At 31.2% G+C, this 16875-nt stretch overlaps 1 protein-coding gene across 2 annotated transcripts; it reads left to right on the top strand.

Moving 5' to 3' along the window:
- The first annotated feature begins 306 nt into the window (after positions 1–306).
- Positions 307–13068, top strand: LOC134688308 (DEP domain-containing protein 7-like). 2 transcript variants are annotated; one of them, XM_063548886.1, is made up of 7 exons: positions 307–493; positions 8162–8361; positions 9051–9265; positions 10107–10306; positions 10927–11447; positions 11897–12098; positions 12533–13068. In XM_063548886.1, the coding sequence occupies exons 1-7, from the start codon at positions 403–405 to the stop codon at positions 12730–12732; spliced, it is 1629 nt and encodes a 542-aa protein (XP_063404956.1). In that variant the 5' UTR covers positions 307–402; the 3' UTR covers positions 12733–13068. The 2 variants fall into 2 exon arrangements, with proteins under 2 accessions (XP_063404956.1, XP_063404957.1); XM_063548887.1 differs by lacking the exon at positions 307–493 and adding an exon at positions 6695–6825.
- Positions 13069–16875: the final 3807 nt, after the last annotated feature.

Genomic DNA, 16875 nt, shown 5'->3' with positions numbered 1-16875 from the left:
ACACAGGTATATGGGAATTTTTTTTCTGAGACAAGTCCCTGTGATAAATTCGGTTTACTTTAAACAAGGATTCGTAAATCAAAAACCTAGCTATAGGCCATCCTAGTGCGGACCTCGCTGAAAGCACCCAAATTTCAGCGACAGAAGAAATATCTTGTTCAGGACTATTTCTTTGAGGATAACAAACATTTTGTGTCAGCCGAATAAACATTTAATGTATGTCATTTTATATGTTCAATTTAATCAATTCAAAATCGTGTTTTCTTTAAAAATTTACTAAACGATAGCTGTTTGTATTATCAATATTTTTCGATTAACGGTTTCTGCAGTGTGCTAATGTTGATGGCGGAAGTGAATCTCACCTGTATTGTGGGAAATTATTAGGCACGAAATTCAAATAGCATGGCTACAAATGATGACAGCCTGTTGGATAGTCCTAGATTTTCAGGTTTCCAAAGATCGATTCCATGGAGAGCGTCAAAAGCTCATATTGGTAAAATTCCGCACAAAATATTTACACGCGTCACGGTCAAAATTATATCCCCTCCTGAAAAACTGACCTCGAGGTGACGCCTCTTTTGGTGAAATTTTATCACTATCAGTTTCCTCAACAGTTACCTGTAAAATATTCTTTTTTTTCCAAGTATAGCATTGCATAAGTTATATGATTTCTGTGATATAACATCAAAAATAAAAGAAAATCTCCAAAAATGCAGATGGCAGTCCCCCCTTTTTCTAACTATTATCCACTATTTTGTGGTACACAACAAGCATTTATGAGCAGACAGTTTTTCTCTCTCTATGTTGTGATGTTGTACTATTGTTTCAGAAAAGGGAGAAGGTCTGGTTCCATTAAAACGTTTAATTCTGCTGCTAATGTTTGCACCTGTCCTAGAAGTGGGTCTCATTGGGGTCTAAGCGTGACGCAGGATTGCAGATTTTTTGTAAGCGTGACACCTGAACGTCAAATTATCGGGGCGTGAAAACGGGAGATGAGGTCTAACGGGACCCGGGAAATGACAAAAAAATGAGAATTGCTTATGTTCAATCCCCCCTAATGAGACCCCCTAGAAGTCAGGAATCTGATGTACAGTACATGTAGTTGTCCTCTGTTTATGTAGTTCATACATGTTTCTCGTTTTTATTTAGATTAAACTGTAGGTTTCTCATTTGAATGATTTTACACCAGTAAGCGTTTGGCCCTGTATCATTGTTTATAGCCAGCTTTTCAGTGTGAGCCCAGACTCTGTGTTGAAGGCCATAACTTGACCTATAATGGTTTACTTTTATAAATTGTTCTTGGATGGAGAGTTGTCTCATTGGCACTCATACCACATCTTCCTATATATATGTAGCTTCAAAACTCATCATATTAGATAATCGTTTAATAGGTTAGAACTCACTTATCCTCAATACCCTTTAATTTCATACTGTAGTCATGGTATTTGGTCTTTATTACATTGACTTTTTCTAATTTAAGCGTCACTGAAGATTTAAATATTTTGTATATACATGTATGTATAAACTGGACACTTATGTCATCATTTATAGCAAAAGTTTGAAACTCAAAGTATTATTAAATGAATCTTATTAGGTCATTTTGTTGTTCTATTAGGTCATGGAGACTAAAAATTATAATTTGTTTTGCAATCAAATATCCTCTTTGTTTTGTTTGACTCACCATGGCAAAAAAAAGACATCCCAGGACTCCTCCCTTGAAAAACCTTCGTTAAAACCCTGGGGATATGTAACCAAGGTTATTTTTTTCATGGTCAAGTTCTAACCTGGTAGAGTATTTATGTACATAAGTTAGGCCTAAATTAATATGTTTGTTTCCCCAATCCCGACCCTGCCAAGCCAGGTGTGGTTAGGTAGGTAGGGAAATAATTTTATTTTTTCCTAAAAGCTGGAACAATGCCGGTTGATCTGGTAAGAATGAAAATCAGAAATGAATAAAATATTATTTGACTAAGTTTGGACAATAAAATTTTATGAGTAGGACTGTTTTTGCAGGGTCGGTCAGGATTGGGGAAACGAACAATATTTTATTTTAGGCTTTAGGCCGTTAGTTAAATTTAGGGCCTTTTTATTATGTTAAATTATTAACTGACTACGCATTATCATGTTTATCGGCTTTGCTCATTGTTGAATGCAGTATGAATGGTGACCTTTAACTAATTGTTAATTTCTGTGTCTTTGGTCTTTTGTGAAGAGTTGTCTCATCTTCTTTTTTATATGTCAGCAATGGATCAGCTGTATTTCGTGTTTGTTATGATTGTAAAGTCTTGTCATGGCAAGCAAGAATATATATGGTTTTGGGATGACACCTACAAAATTATTTTACCTTTAGGTCTTCCAGGTTATTTGCAATACAATGCCAGATATCAAAAGCCTATGAATAAGGATAAATGTGAGGTGATAAAAAGATTAAGGTCACATGAATGTCATGATGATAAGCAGGTTTCAGTATGCAGATCACTGTGTTATGGTAAAAAAATCGCACAATAAGCCTTCACATTCATGACATTAAATGTTGAACAGCTAAGTGTATCAACAATTATGCTGTTTAATATCTTACAAACAGGCTTCATTGTGTTTCAGACAGATTTAATCCATACCCCTTTAGAAATGCTTTTCAAGAAAATTATTCCTCCTAAACCAAAATGCAATTTTTTGAAATAATACAAGTATAAAATGAAGGCTTTTCATATCAGAGGCTAGTCAGATGGATTAAGTTAAAAGACATCACTAGAAGCATATCAATTCATATCAATATGAATTGCTATACTATCTTGTCTTTTTCTGGTTTAATTGATAAAACCTTAACTTTTTGTTAAAAAATGATAACATTTCTATGTAAACATTATAAATATAGCAGGGACTAAAATTGGGAATTTCAAACTGGGAGCCCAGACCAGATATTTCATAATTATTTTCTATATGTTCAACTTAACTTTATCTGAAAGTTTAGGGGCCCAGCTCAAAATCTAGGAGCCATGGGCGACTGGGCTCCCTTTAAGTGTTTTCCCTGTATAGATACTAACAAATGCAAAAGAACAGATCATTTATATTGAAATCACCCTTTTGATAACAATGTTTATTATTAATTATTTTATCATGTTTTATTTGCATAAAATATCATAATATGGTATCATTGCTAATGAGAACTAGTCACCAAATTTTGAATGAAGTGGATATATTAAAACATTATAGGCAACTGTACATCCTTCAACAATGAAAAAGATCCATACAGTATACATACATTACTAACACAGCTATAAAGGGCCCAAACACAAAAAATCTTTAAAAAAAATCCACTAGAAATAAAACTGAAGGCCTAATTTCTAACAAAACTATTTTCGATTAAACACAAATGGAAGACATGAATCAACAACAACAATTGAACTACAGGCTCCTGACTTGTCACATAATCATGATAATGTGGCTTGGTTAATCATGTTTGATGGCACCAAGACTCCTCTAATCTGGGACAGTGGTTTAACTTTACAATATAAGAACAAACCATTAAAAATCAGTTGGAGAGGATAAAACAAATTAGATCGATACAAAACAGAAAGAAAACTTACAGAAACACAGACTGGATGTGGCAAAATATTCATACCTCCCTTGCAATGATAAAGACAAAAGTACAGAACTGAGAGTAATCACGATCACTGACAACTAGCTCAAATCAATAAACAATTAATAAAAGTCATATTTCTATAAATAAAATATCAATCAGAACACATCCAGCACAGGATGTAATGTAAAGTCATCATTAGCAACTTGCCATTTACATGTTTGTATTTTTGTTTTTTTACAAAGTTTTTAAACATTTAATCAAAATTCAAGGAATCACATCATTAAATCATAAAATGATGAGTCAGTTCTGTAGGCCAAAAAGTTCAAACTTTTTAAATTGCAACTTTATACTAGATAAAAATATACTGTAAAACAAATTTAATGATTGAGCTCCTCAGCTCTCAAGTAAGATGATCAAACTTACTCAGTTTAAGTAGATATATTTTCAAGCTCAATTTGTTTGCTCTATTCAGTATTCAGAGATGAAGTTGACATCTCATTTATATATATATATCTTTATTCTCATCAACAAATACATAGGTACAGAGAAGACATGCATGTATAATACAATATATTAACTACATAAACATAAATATACAACAACAACAACAAAGACAAAAAGAACTTATTCAGGAGGACACACTCGCTTGTTTATAATTCATATAAACTTACATAAATTAATGAGATCTGTCCTATTTGAAGACGACATAATTTCAGTAAATACTATAATATTTGGCCTTATACTAGTATTTCGATTTATAAATTTATTTCTCTCTTCTGTAAAATGTGAACAATTTATAATGTAATGAAATTCATCTCCTGGTAAATATCTAGCTTACATAAATTACACTTTCTTTTTTCCCTTTCTATATTGTACAATCTTCCAAGTTCGACTGGAAGTTTATGGTTACATATTTTAAATTTACATAATGTCAAAAAATCTTTTTCGTCTAAAATATTAAAATGCTCTTCAAAACACAATAAATTCTTAAAAATACGATAATTCAATGCTTTGGAACAGTTTTGAATAGTCTCCTTCCATGTTTGTTTGAATTGATCACACAATCTTACTTTGATATTATATTTCAACCATACATCATTTAAAAAGAGCTGTGTTTTCCAGATACAAGAAAATCCACATTCATTCAATATATTTTTAACACATATTAACCATTTAAAATCTATGTGTTTAGTACAATACAAGTGGTACAGTAATTTATAAATAATACATGAATACTTTGACTGCTTTCCCATAATGAATTTAGACCAGTTACAGTAGGATATCATCCTTAATTTTACATCAATTGAGAGTTGAAAACGTCCTAGCTTACCGTATATCATACAGTTTGGAGTGGAAGATTTCAGATTTAGGAGCCACTTACAAAATTTTAGATGAACCTTTACGACAATATCACAGTTGCTGAATCCCCATATTTCTGATCCATATAAAAGAACAGGTTTTACTACTCTATCAAAAAGATCTAACTGACAAGAAACTGATAGGCTATGAAATTTCCCCCTTTTTAGTATCTTATACATCGCTTTTGTCCCTTTTTCAACTTGTGATTTAATCGCCTTTTTATAATTTCCCAATTTTGTCAATAAGATACCCAAATAACTAAACTCTTGAATGATTTCTATTTCTTGATCATCTAAAACAAAGTGTAAATTGTCCAGTAATTTTCAATATATGGAAAACATTATATTTTGGTTTTGGATACATTTACTTTTAATTTCCAGTAGTTACAGTATTCATTAAAAATATCTTACTGTATTTGAAGATCTTGTGGTGTTTCAGACATAAAAACAGTATCATCAGCATCTAATGATGAAATGATATTGAGAAATACATCAAGTCCATGTTCTAATTCTTCTGTAACTGTGAAAAGGCCCTTACAGTTTTTTGTTTTTAAAAAAAAATTCCAAGTCATTTAAAAAGACTGCAAACAAAAAAGGGGACATATTTTCCCCTTGCCTTACCCCATTATTACACGGAAAAAATCAGACTTGCTGTTATTAAAAATAAACAAAATTTACCCATATCACTTTACCAAGTGTATTGAAAAGAAGGATTTTTGTTATCATTGTTGAAGGCTGTACATGGACTTATATTTGCTACATCCATGTCATTTGTATAGTTGTGACGTTACTTGTCTTATCTACAATCACAGTGTAACTTCTTATTAGACAGTTTTAAAAAGATTTGTAGTTTGAATGACTGCTATATATACCCCCATCAATTTTAATTATGGAGTTATATATTGGTGGCCTATTAATTTTTTTTTAGACAATGTGGCATCAACCCACGTTACCAATTGCAGGTTAATATCAATAAAAATCATGAAAATAGTATAACAAAATAAACACTTGAACAACAAAGCTTATAAGTTAGGCAAATAAAACTTAAATTCAGAATAAATGGGGAAAAAAAACAATTAAAATCTAAAAACTACATTAAAACAGTAGCTAGTTGTTCAAAGTGTTTTATCATATCACAATAAGTTGAAGACAGATTCGAAATTTGTTTAAAAGTTTATATGGAAATTGTTTTATTTATAGCAGTTATAAAAAAAAATGTAACTTTAAAATTTTATATAAATTCAAGATTGATGAGAGGAACAAATAATTGGGTCTATCGGACTTCTTCATTTCATTATTAAAATATATCTAGAAATAAAATTATTATTCAAGTAAATTTATATCAACTAACTAAATAGAATAATATAAAAACCTTTTTTTTTCTTGTGAAGAGTACAAAAGTTTAGCTTCTTTTTTTCAAATAATACTTTTAAAGGAAATAATTAAATCACCACATATTCATGTATTTACAAGTTTGATAATTTGATGACACTTATGTTAATTGTAGTGATAAGATAATTACATTGTAATAACTTCTGTTTTCACACCTGTCCAATACACCAGGTATTGTCTTTATAATCTGTCACAGGATACAGGTAATTATACAGGTAATGTTTATTGTCAAACAAACAGTGGCACCTTCTGGCTCTAATATACAAACATTGTTTAAGGTGATAAAATTGTCCTGACCAACATCAATTTTAACACCAGTAGACCCCTCTCAATACTCAGGTGACAAAATGTTTCCTGTCTTGAACTTTATATATAAAGGAAATTAAAATTTAAAACATTTATAAAAAAGATTAAGAGAGACACACTAAGATATTCACTAGATAATTTATATATACAACAGAAGTTACAGTATGGTGCAGTCCATTCTTCAAGGTATTATATTATTTTAATTCTTAGAAAGCTTATCAGTACTTTCTAAGTAATAAAAATCAATTTAAAATGGATTCATTAAAAAAAAAATATATATAAAATAGGCAGGTTAAAAGACTTTATGAAAATGATGTAAACACATTATTCATTGAAAACATCCTAATAATAAGTAGTTAAGTAAATATGTTAATTATTTAAATAATATTCAGAAATATAGAAATATGAAATATTGTTACTATTAATTTATATTCATAAATACTATGTTTATTTAGTTTTTTAGACAAAATACTTACTTTCTGGATATTCATATTAAAAACTTCTTTTAAATTTAAGACCTACATACATTGATAACAACAAAAGTCTGAGAAGATAATTTTAATTAAATACTTATTTTAAAAAAAAAGTAAACTACTCTCCTTGAGTAAAGATTTTATTAAATAAACAATAAACACCAATCAAGAAATAATTAGTTATTGAAGTACCTGGGCACACTTTTTTAATTAATTTATAATCTTAAAACAACAGTCTGTTGACCCAAGCCTTATACTTGTGTGTTTTTAGTCCTCTAAAAGAGAAAATACTCTTGAAGTAAAGTTAGTGTTGTTTTAACTATTAAAACTGAGAAAGATTGTAAGTTTACTCAAAATGGTATATAAATAGGTGTCTTGCATTAGTCTAGACATTCTCACAAATCCTTCCAACATTTTACAAAGATAATTCAAATCATTATATTGTTAACCATGACTAGAACTACTGGTACAGTGTCTCTTAATGCTCCTGGCCTCATCAATTCTTCAAGAAGAGGTAAAGAAATTGGTTAAATATGATCGGATGAAATTTCAATGTTAAAGTTAAAAGTAAACTTAAAAACTTGACTAAGATATTTGAGTGAAGTAAAGAATTATTTGAAAAATAACAAAAAATTTAAATAGCTTAATCACCTGTTTGTTTCTTTAACATAGAGTTGATTTTCAGTTATTTGAATCCCATATTAAATTGAGATAGTACCTGTTAAATCCTACAAATAAAAAAACTACAACCTAAATGATAATCAAAATAAAATAACAATATTTTTTCTCTAAATAGTCTAATATTTCCAGCTTTATTAGAAAACTTATTTTACTGCTCAACCATCTTATCTTATTTTGTGACTATATCTGTAACATAGAACTATATGATCAGAATATCATTTTTTTTTTAGATTATTAATATGATGTCGCATCCCTTTATGGCAATTTACAATGTTATTAATCTATAAAACAATATGCATTTAGGTCTACAGATTTTCAAAAATTTATGTTCTTTGAATGTAATAACTAACTTATTTTGTATCTTTCAGGTCCATTTAGGGCAACACAGATATGGAACGAGATCATTGACCACCTCAAGGCTCGTGTAGAGCTGAAACGTCGTCGTATGAAGATGAAGACCTACGAGAACTGCTTCACTGGCCAAGATGCTGTAGACGTTGTTCTTACCTACCTCCTTAGTGAGAGGAACACCTTCAGTTCAGACCTCTCTAGAGAAAAAGCTATTAAGGTAGGACTTTAAACTATACTTAAAATAGAATGGGTTTTAAGAACTGGGCTAGAATTACAATTCAGTTTTACATTAACTATCTACAATTATATAGAGTTATATGGTTGCAAGGGTGAAACACATACAAAGTCTGAAATTTGCTATGAATGCACTCTCTAACTTCAAATAATGTTAATAATAAGATAAAAGCTAGATATTATATAGTCATAGTATTGTCTATTGTATTCTGATATGTTTCTAAGAAATGCCTGTAAAACTTATAACTTCTATTATGAATACATTTGTCCACATGAAATAGTTACAAAAGCATGATTATGTATGTCATATTTAAAAAACAAAACATGCAGAAGTTTATATAAGAGCAAAAATACACTTTTTTAAGGCTATTAATTGAGATAATTCTGAAGCCTAAAAGATAAGGTTTATTTGTGTAAAGAAAGAGCTAGAGTTATCTCCCTTTGTAAACTAAATACCTCAATATGAATAGCTTTACAATAGTAAAAAATTAAAAAAAGGTGTGATGAAAATGAAATCAATAATTTAAATGACATTTTAAAGTAAATTTAATGCTTAATGTCTCAAATAAAAAGTATATACTTGTGTTGAACTTTGTCTTATATCACGCATATATGTTGCATTAAAAAACTAGTTAAGAGTTCAAGTTTTAATCATTTTGTTTTATTTTTCAGCTTTGCCAGTCTTTGATGGATCGTCAGGTATTTTCACCAGTCAGTTCCCGTAACAGTGAGGTAAAGAAGTCCTTCGACGACAGTCAGCATAAGTTATACAGATTTGTTGGTTCCGACACAGAGAGTGAGACAAGTTCTACCATTGCTGAGTCCTCAGACGAAGACCAAGAGTGCTCCATCATGGAGGATGCCAGACGTAAAGACTTAAGTTTAAGGTAAGTCAAATTATTATCGTTAATAGATATAAGAAGATGTGGTATGAGTGCCAATGAGACAACTCTCCTTCCAAGTCACATTTTAGTTTAAGTAGATTGATTTTATTGAATTGTGATGTTTGCTTAATTGCTATTAACCAATACAATGTGCATATTCAAGATGATATCATGAATACAAACTCATTAGAAATAAGAAATTCATACCTGTCAACTCATCCGTTTTTTGCGGGTGACACCCGTTATTTTCACCTCTCACCCGGGAGTTTTTCTTTACCCGGCGGGTCCCGGGAATTTCTAACATTACCCGTTTCACCCGGATTTCTGACCGGAATTGTTTCCGGTATTTAGAAGTAATACGACCTTCGGTTCAAATTAAGATGAAATTTGTCAGAACTTCTTGTGTCAAAAATCTTCACATTAAAAGATCAACTCTTAATTTGCAAATAAGTAATTTTCCTTGTATCGTATAGAAGAAAAAAAATAAACAGCAATACAGAAAAGGTACAAAACTGAAAAACATGTGTGAAATATTATGAATTCAATAATTGAATTTTAAGTTTCGATATACACCTCTTTATTTCAAGTATGCAGTTTCCTAAATTATGCTGGAAATCCAAGTATTCACAACTTTATCTATTTAATTTTAAAGATTGAACTGAAATACCTTCCAGTAAAATTCAACATTATTTCATGAGCATGGTAAATTTTACATTTACAAAACATTAAAGAAATCCATCACTTTGATGTTTTCATAATTGGAAAATCTATATTGAACTTGACAGAACTATATATGTTAGATATTATATGTACATTTTCATAACATATTTATTTTACTTTTTAGAATCAACCCTGACATGGAACCAGACTTGATAGCTGATGTCTTGTGTAACCCAATAGCTGTCAACAAACAGGGCCAGGTTCTACAAGAGATTGTCAACCTCCAGATGTCACTCAAGTCTCGCAGTCGTAGCTCACTCAAGGCAGACAACTCACTCATAGAACGTAGTAGACTGAAAGTAAAGACAGATTTTTCTCCTGATGGTAAATATCTTCTTTTTTTTTTTAAATTAATTGTTGATATATAAAAAATATGTGTGATTGCCAATGAGACAACTCTCCACAAGTGACCAAATGACACAGAAATGAACAATTATTGGTCACTGTACGGCCTTCAACAATGTCTATATCGCCAAGGATTTTCAGCTGATTCCAAAAATCTGTTAAATAATAAACTCTTAGAAATAGACCTTGGAGTATAAAATGAAAACAACAATTGTCTCTTTAGACAGACACTAAAAAAAAAGATTGACTGATTAATATATTCATGTTAAGCTTAAATACCATGAAACTTTAGTGGCTTTTTATAGCAATTGTTAAAATTATATATTTTATCCATGTTTAAGACAGTTATTGTTATATATGCAGTGATCATTAAACACAAATTATTTAAGGGAAAAAAATATTCAATTACAAACAAATGCCTGAACGGATTTGAAGTACTTATTTTTGTAATGACTTTCATTTTTAAATTTTGCAAGGAAATTTTATCTCATCTTGAAAATGCTATGATATAATCATGTTTTTTTCAGATTTGTTGAACTTTAAAAAAAAATTTAAACCATCCTTTGTATAGTGTTTTAATATAATTATTTATATTACAGCTTTAGAAGACTTGTGGAAGGAGGTTGCTCTCTGCCAGTTACTCACCATTGTCGATCTTCCATTCCTTGACGGTCTCCTCAACGAAGAAAAGTCTACCAAGAAACAGGTCCGCCAGAACCTCATCATCTCCAACGTCGTCTCCAAACACTGGAACATCCCACTGACAGGTGTCAAAGACCCGTTTATGAAGACCGCCCTCAACTGTATCGAGTGTCTACCCAATGGCATCTCAGTGTTAGAGAAAGACTTTGTACGTGAAGCCACACCAGGTTCCAAGGTTCAGTCCTGCTACGTTCTCAGCGAGCACTACACCAACGTTGACGAGCCACTCCTACCCGAGAGCTTCATTGATCTTCACCTTGCCATCCTGAACCTAGTACTCCAACAGAAAGAACAGACTGCCATCGAAGCCCTTCGCCTTGACATGATCCTGTTACCATGGCACACACGTGAGGAGCTTCACCGTCTACTGAAGTTCATGTCTGCTGCTTCTGAAGAGTCCATTCAGATTGATGCTAAGGTATGTAGAAATAACATTGTAGATTAAGAGTAAATAATAGATAAAAAAGAAGATATGATATGATTGCCAATGAGACAACTTTCCATAACTGATGAAATGACAGAGAAATTAACATCTATAGGTCACCGTACAGCCTTCAACAATGATCACATTAATCGAATTTAATGAAATTAGTTTATAGAAAGAGATGAATGAATTTCTTAGGCTCAATCATTGCATTGAATTTAAAAGTGTTTGATATGCTAGATAATGAAATGAAATAATGAATTAAAAAAAAATAAAAAATAACTAGATGCTGTGTTAATTAGAATGTTAACCTATGAAGAATTACAAAGATGTCTTTGGGATTTGAAACAAATGTAACTATAAAGTAATGTTTATTGAGTTTATTCTTTAATGACTTCATTACAAAATGATTCAGTGTTTATATTTTTTTTTATCAATTTCAGGAAAACAACGAGACCCTTATGTTGATGACCTTCACTGATGCCATCCTGAAGCACAAGGTCGTTGCCAACAAGTTAGCCAGGATCCTCATCCTCTTCATGGTACAGAATGTCAAGGCCATCTTCACTATTCCCAAGGAGATCCGTGACCGTGTAAACTCTAGAATCGACGACCTTAAGACAGGGGAAATCTCACCAGTTAGAGGTAATAATGAGTTGTTTTTTTTTTGTATAAAGAAATCATAAATAAGATTATTGAGGTTTAAATAATTTATCGTACTATACAACTTGTAAAGGACTGATTAGGAAACAAACAAAAAAAGTATATGAACGCTCTTCAATTTATTTTCAACAGAGTTTTAAAATATTTTTAACTGTCAGATGTGAAAATGTATGCAGATTGAGTTGAGTTGATAGGTATAAGCACATTTTCTACTGAGAGCCCTGCTGTGTATTCAATTTATATACAAAAAGATAGCAATTGTTCTAAAACAAAATTCAAAATGGATTTTACATGATTTGATATAAGGAATATTTATTATCCATTAAAATATTGTAATATGGCTTTCAACCTATACTAATCAACAACAGAATACATTTTTTTTTATGATTTTTAATGTTTTATCTTTTGTTCTTCAGATAATACCTACTGTACCCAAGTGACTGTTGTTGAGTACCAGAAACAGTCTGAGGTTTGCACTGAGAACGCACTCGTCCAAATGATGAACTCCATCCTTGACGACACCAATCTTCATCTGAAAGACAAGAAACAGCGTCTACGACAGTTCCAGAAACATCATCCAGATCTGTACAACAAACACTTCAGCGGCATGTTGTGAACATTCTCTAGTGTAATTGTAAACAATCTCCTTTCATACAGAAACAGTGCAATAATTGTATAATATTGTCTCTAAGACATTAATTTATTTGCAAATTGTATATAATACTCCTTATTTGTATAGAATTTTATTTGTAAATATTGGTTATATGACTGATTTATTAGATGATCTTGTTGTTCTCTGACAAATGTTTCTAATTTTATAGTGCCAAAATTTAATTGAATCATAATCAGTTTAGTTGCTAAGCAACAGTTTTGTGAATGAAACGTTGTAAATATTTGATATTATGATATTATATGATTAATGATATGATCAAATAAAATACCTCATTAGAAATTCTGTGTTTTTTTATCTTTGCTTGATAGCTGTCATTATGGTCATTTTCAGTATTATACAATATTTCAAAATTTTCATTGTTAACAACCAATGTCAAGTCAAGGTCAAATATTTTTTCTGGTCTGTAATTATAATGGAAGAAGAGGAATCAGTATTGCTTTCAAATATGTTTGTTTTCATCTACAGTAATTTTGGTGCATTTGCATTTGTTTCTTTTCATTTGAAATCTAGACAGACCTAAAATTATAATTTTCCAAGATCACTGAAATGTTTACATTGCAACCTTCAACAATACAAAGTAAATTATAAAATATGTTAAGCTCTGAATTACTCTTGGCTAAATTAATACATTGAATGGAGGCTGTCAACCATTCTATTATTTACACTGAAGGTACTGAGGTAGACATACAATAAAAAAAGAACAACATTTACCTCACTGATTTAAGATTAACAAAAAACAAAAACAGATATTATCAAAACAGTAATAACTATCAAATAATGCATAAAAATACCAAAAGGAAGCCATACAAAACTGCAGTTATTTAAAACTCCCATATTGTCTGTTCTTAGCAGAAAATCTTAGATATCCACATAATAAACAGTGTCTGAATACAACCTGTTCAACACCAGATTATACAGGATAAAATTATCAAGAAAGATTTGGAAGGAAAATCCCTAATCTTTTGCTTTATGAATAATACATAAGTGCACATGCTGAAAGGCCCTGCCTTCTTTAAAAACCAAACTAAAAATAAAGATTTACTACAACCGTCACATAACCTAAACATAATCAAAGAAATTGAGGTCAAGGTCAAATAAACCAAACAAGAAATACATGTACACCAAACAATCATTCGGTACTCTTAATACAAATGACCTAGCTATTACTTATAGTTTGTAAGAAACAGACTTATTGTTGAAGGCCGTACAGTGACCTATAGTTGTTAATGTCTGTGTGATTTTTTGGTCTTTTGTGGATAGTTGCCTCATTGGCAATCATACCACATCTTTTTTTTATATTAACCAAGACAACTAAACATTTACCAATGAACCATGAAAATGAGGTCAAGGTCAGACGAACCAGCCAGGCAGACCTTACAATTAATAATGCATTAAATAATAGACCTTTTGCCTATGGTATCTAAGAAACAACTTGACCAATGAACCACAAAAAAAGAAGGCAAGTTCAGATGATACCTGCCAGACAGATATAAAGCTTACAATCTTTCTATACAACAAATATAGTTGCTACAAATGAAAACAGACAAAAACACACAAAATTAACACTGATCAATGAATAATGTAAATGAGGTCAAGGTCAACTAAAACTGCCATGTACTTCATAAAATATTTGCATACACGAAATTGTTGACCTACTGCATATAGTATTAGAAAAAAAAGACAAAAACTCAAACACTTTTCTTGGACCATTCATTGAACCTTGCAAATGATGTTCAGGTCAGGTGACACCTGCCTGTTTAACATGCACAGCTTGAAGTAAAGTAGACCTATTGCATACAGTATAAGAAGAACAGACCGAAAACAAAAATTTTATTACAGCCACTAATCTATGAAAATGAGGTCGAGGTCAGAATGCACCTGCCAGTTGGACATGTACATCTTGCAATCTTCCCATAACCAAATCATAATGCTTATTGTATCTGTGATTTGGAATTGACTACCAAAACTTAATCTTGTTCACTGATCCATCTAGGGCAAGCGAAAACTGCCTGACTGGCATGAGTACCTTACAAGGTATACACATTCCAAATGTAATCATCCTATTGCTCATATGAGAGAATTTAACATTACAAAACATGTAAACTTTTCTAATCGGTAATATTTGTCAACGTATGCCAATCAAATCCGGTAAGAAATAAGCTGCAACAGACAGAGAGATATTTAACACGGAAAATAATACACAGTAAAAGATCTATCTATTATGAGTCAATATTGACGAATTCGTTGGTTACTCATTAAAAATATTTTTACCCATATTTCAAATTTGAACGAAACGTTTCCCTCCTCCATTTAAAAACCTATTGCAGTATCAATGATTGTAACCCAAAATCTCCTTTCAAAAGATACTGCAAATAAATATATAATTGTTCTTGTCTCAAGCATTCTTAAGAGAGCCGTGGTGAAGTGGTTAGTGCATCGGACTACTAACACAAAGGTTCCTGGTTCGATTCCCGCCTGTGATGAAAAAATCAGGAACTCAATATTCGGCTCTCCCTCGACACCATTTGCGAGTATGGTCCGTCGGAAGGGGACGATAAATGGCTGACCCGTGTTAAGAGAGAGCCATATCTCTTGCACGTAAAAGACACCCTTGTAGATTTCGAAAAAGAGTAGGCTAATGCCGCTACAAGGCAGAACTCGCCCCCGCAAAGTGGAAAGGGATTAATATAAGTTGCAAAACTTGTTTCCCAATCCACTATAAATAAATATGACCAATCCAAAACCAACCAATACGGTGTTTGCTAATTACGTAGTGGAAATTTCTTAATTAACTCCGAGCTCATTTGAATAAAAACAAATCTTATTCCTGAATTCCTATGCTTTTTATTGGAAAATCTATAAAATTATAAAAAAATAGACTTTGCCACCATGTGAATCCCTGTCTTTCAAACCATGAAAACAAACAACCAGAAGTTGTCACGAAAAAAAGTAAATCTTTGTACTTTCAAAATTTTTGTTTGAATGTATATATTTTCTAAGAAAACAAAATAATCCTCTATTTAAAAAAAACAGAGCCAATGTCGTTGACCAGAATACAACTGACATCTAAAAAAGAAAAAGTATAGATAAAAATTACGCTCTGTCACCCTACACGCATTTCTCTTCAATGTTTAACTTTTGACAATTTCCATTAGCAATCGTATTATTGATCTTAGTCTTGGAGGATTAAGAAATATAGTTGACCATAGAAGTCCAATATTTGAACAGACACCCCCCTCTTTTCTCCAAAAAAAGATGTAGCCATTTAAACTTTCAGGTAACTTTGCGGTGAATTGTTGATAATAAAAGTGTTTTTCTAATTATTTTATTTTCGGTTTACATTGATTACAATATTATATCAATCAACTAAATCAAAATCAATCATATTATGTACTTTGTTTAACCTATTATGAATTTACTTTACATTATGTTTGAAAATTATAGTATGATTATTCTGCTCATTCTGGGCGCCGTGATTGGCAAATAAAATATTTAGATATAGGAAGATGTGATGTGAGTGCCAATGAGACAACTCTCCATCCAAATAACAATTTAAAAATTAAACCATTATAGGTTAAAGTACGGCCTTCAACACGGAGCCTTGGCTCACACCGAACAACAAGCTATAAAGGGCCCCAAAATTACTAGTGTAAAACCATTCAAACGGGAAAACCAACGGTCTAATCTATATAAACAAAACGAGAAACGAGAAACACGTATATATTACATAAACAAACGACAACTACTGTACATCAGATTCCTGACTTAGGACAGGTGCAAACATTTGCAGCGGGATTAAACGTTTTAATGGGCCCAAACCTTCTCCCTTTTTCTAAAACAATAGCATAACATCACAACATATAAAAACATACGATAAAATATCAATTAGCAGACTTAACTCAATCAAAAAAATTTGTTTGTTTTGTTGTTTGTTTGTTTTGATTAAAAAGTTTAGAGCTTTCCAATAATTTACAAATAGTATAGAAATATTGAAGAAGTTTCATAAATAAAACTATCCGTTGCCGTCCTATCGACCTTAATCTTTATTTTGAAATTTCAGATTAACCGGATGTAGTTTATTTGGCG

The sequence above is a fragment of the Mytilus trossulus genome, chromosome 10 (assembly GCF_036588685.1).
Source record: "Mytilus trossulus isolate FHL-02 chromosome 10, PNRI_Mtr1.1.1.hap1, whole genome shotgun sequence".
Classification (NCBI taxonomy): Eukaryota; Metazoa; Mollusca; class Bivalvia; order Mytilida; family Mytilidae; genus Mytilus; species Mytilus trossulus.
The sequence above is the reverse complement of the archived record's forward strand: the minus strand, read 5'-3'. Positions and strand labels throughout refer to the sequence as shown.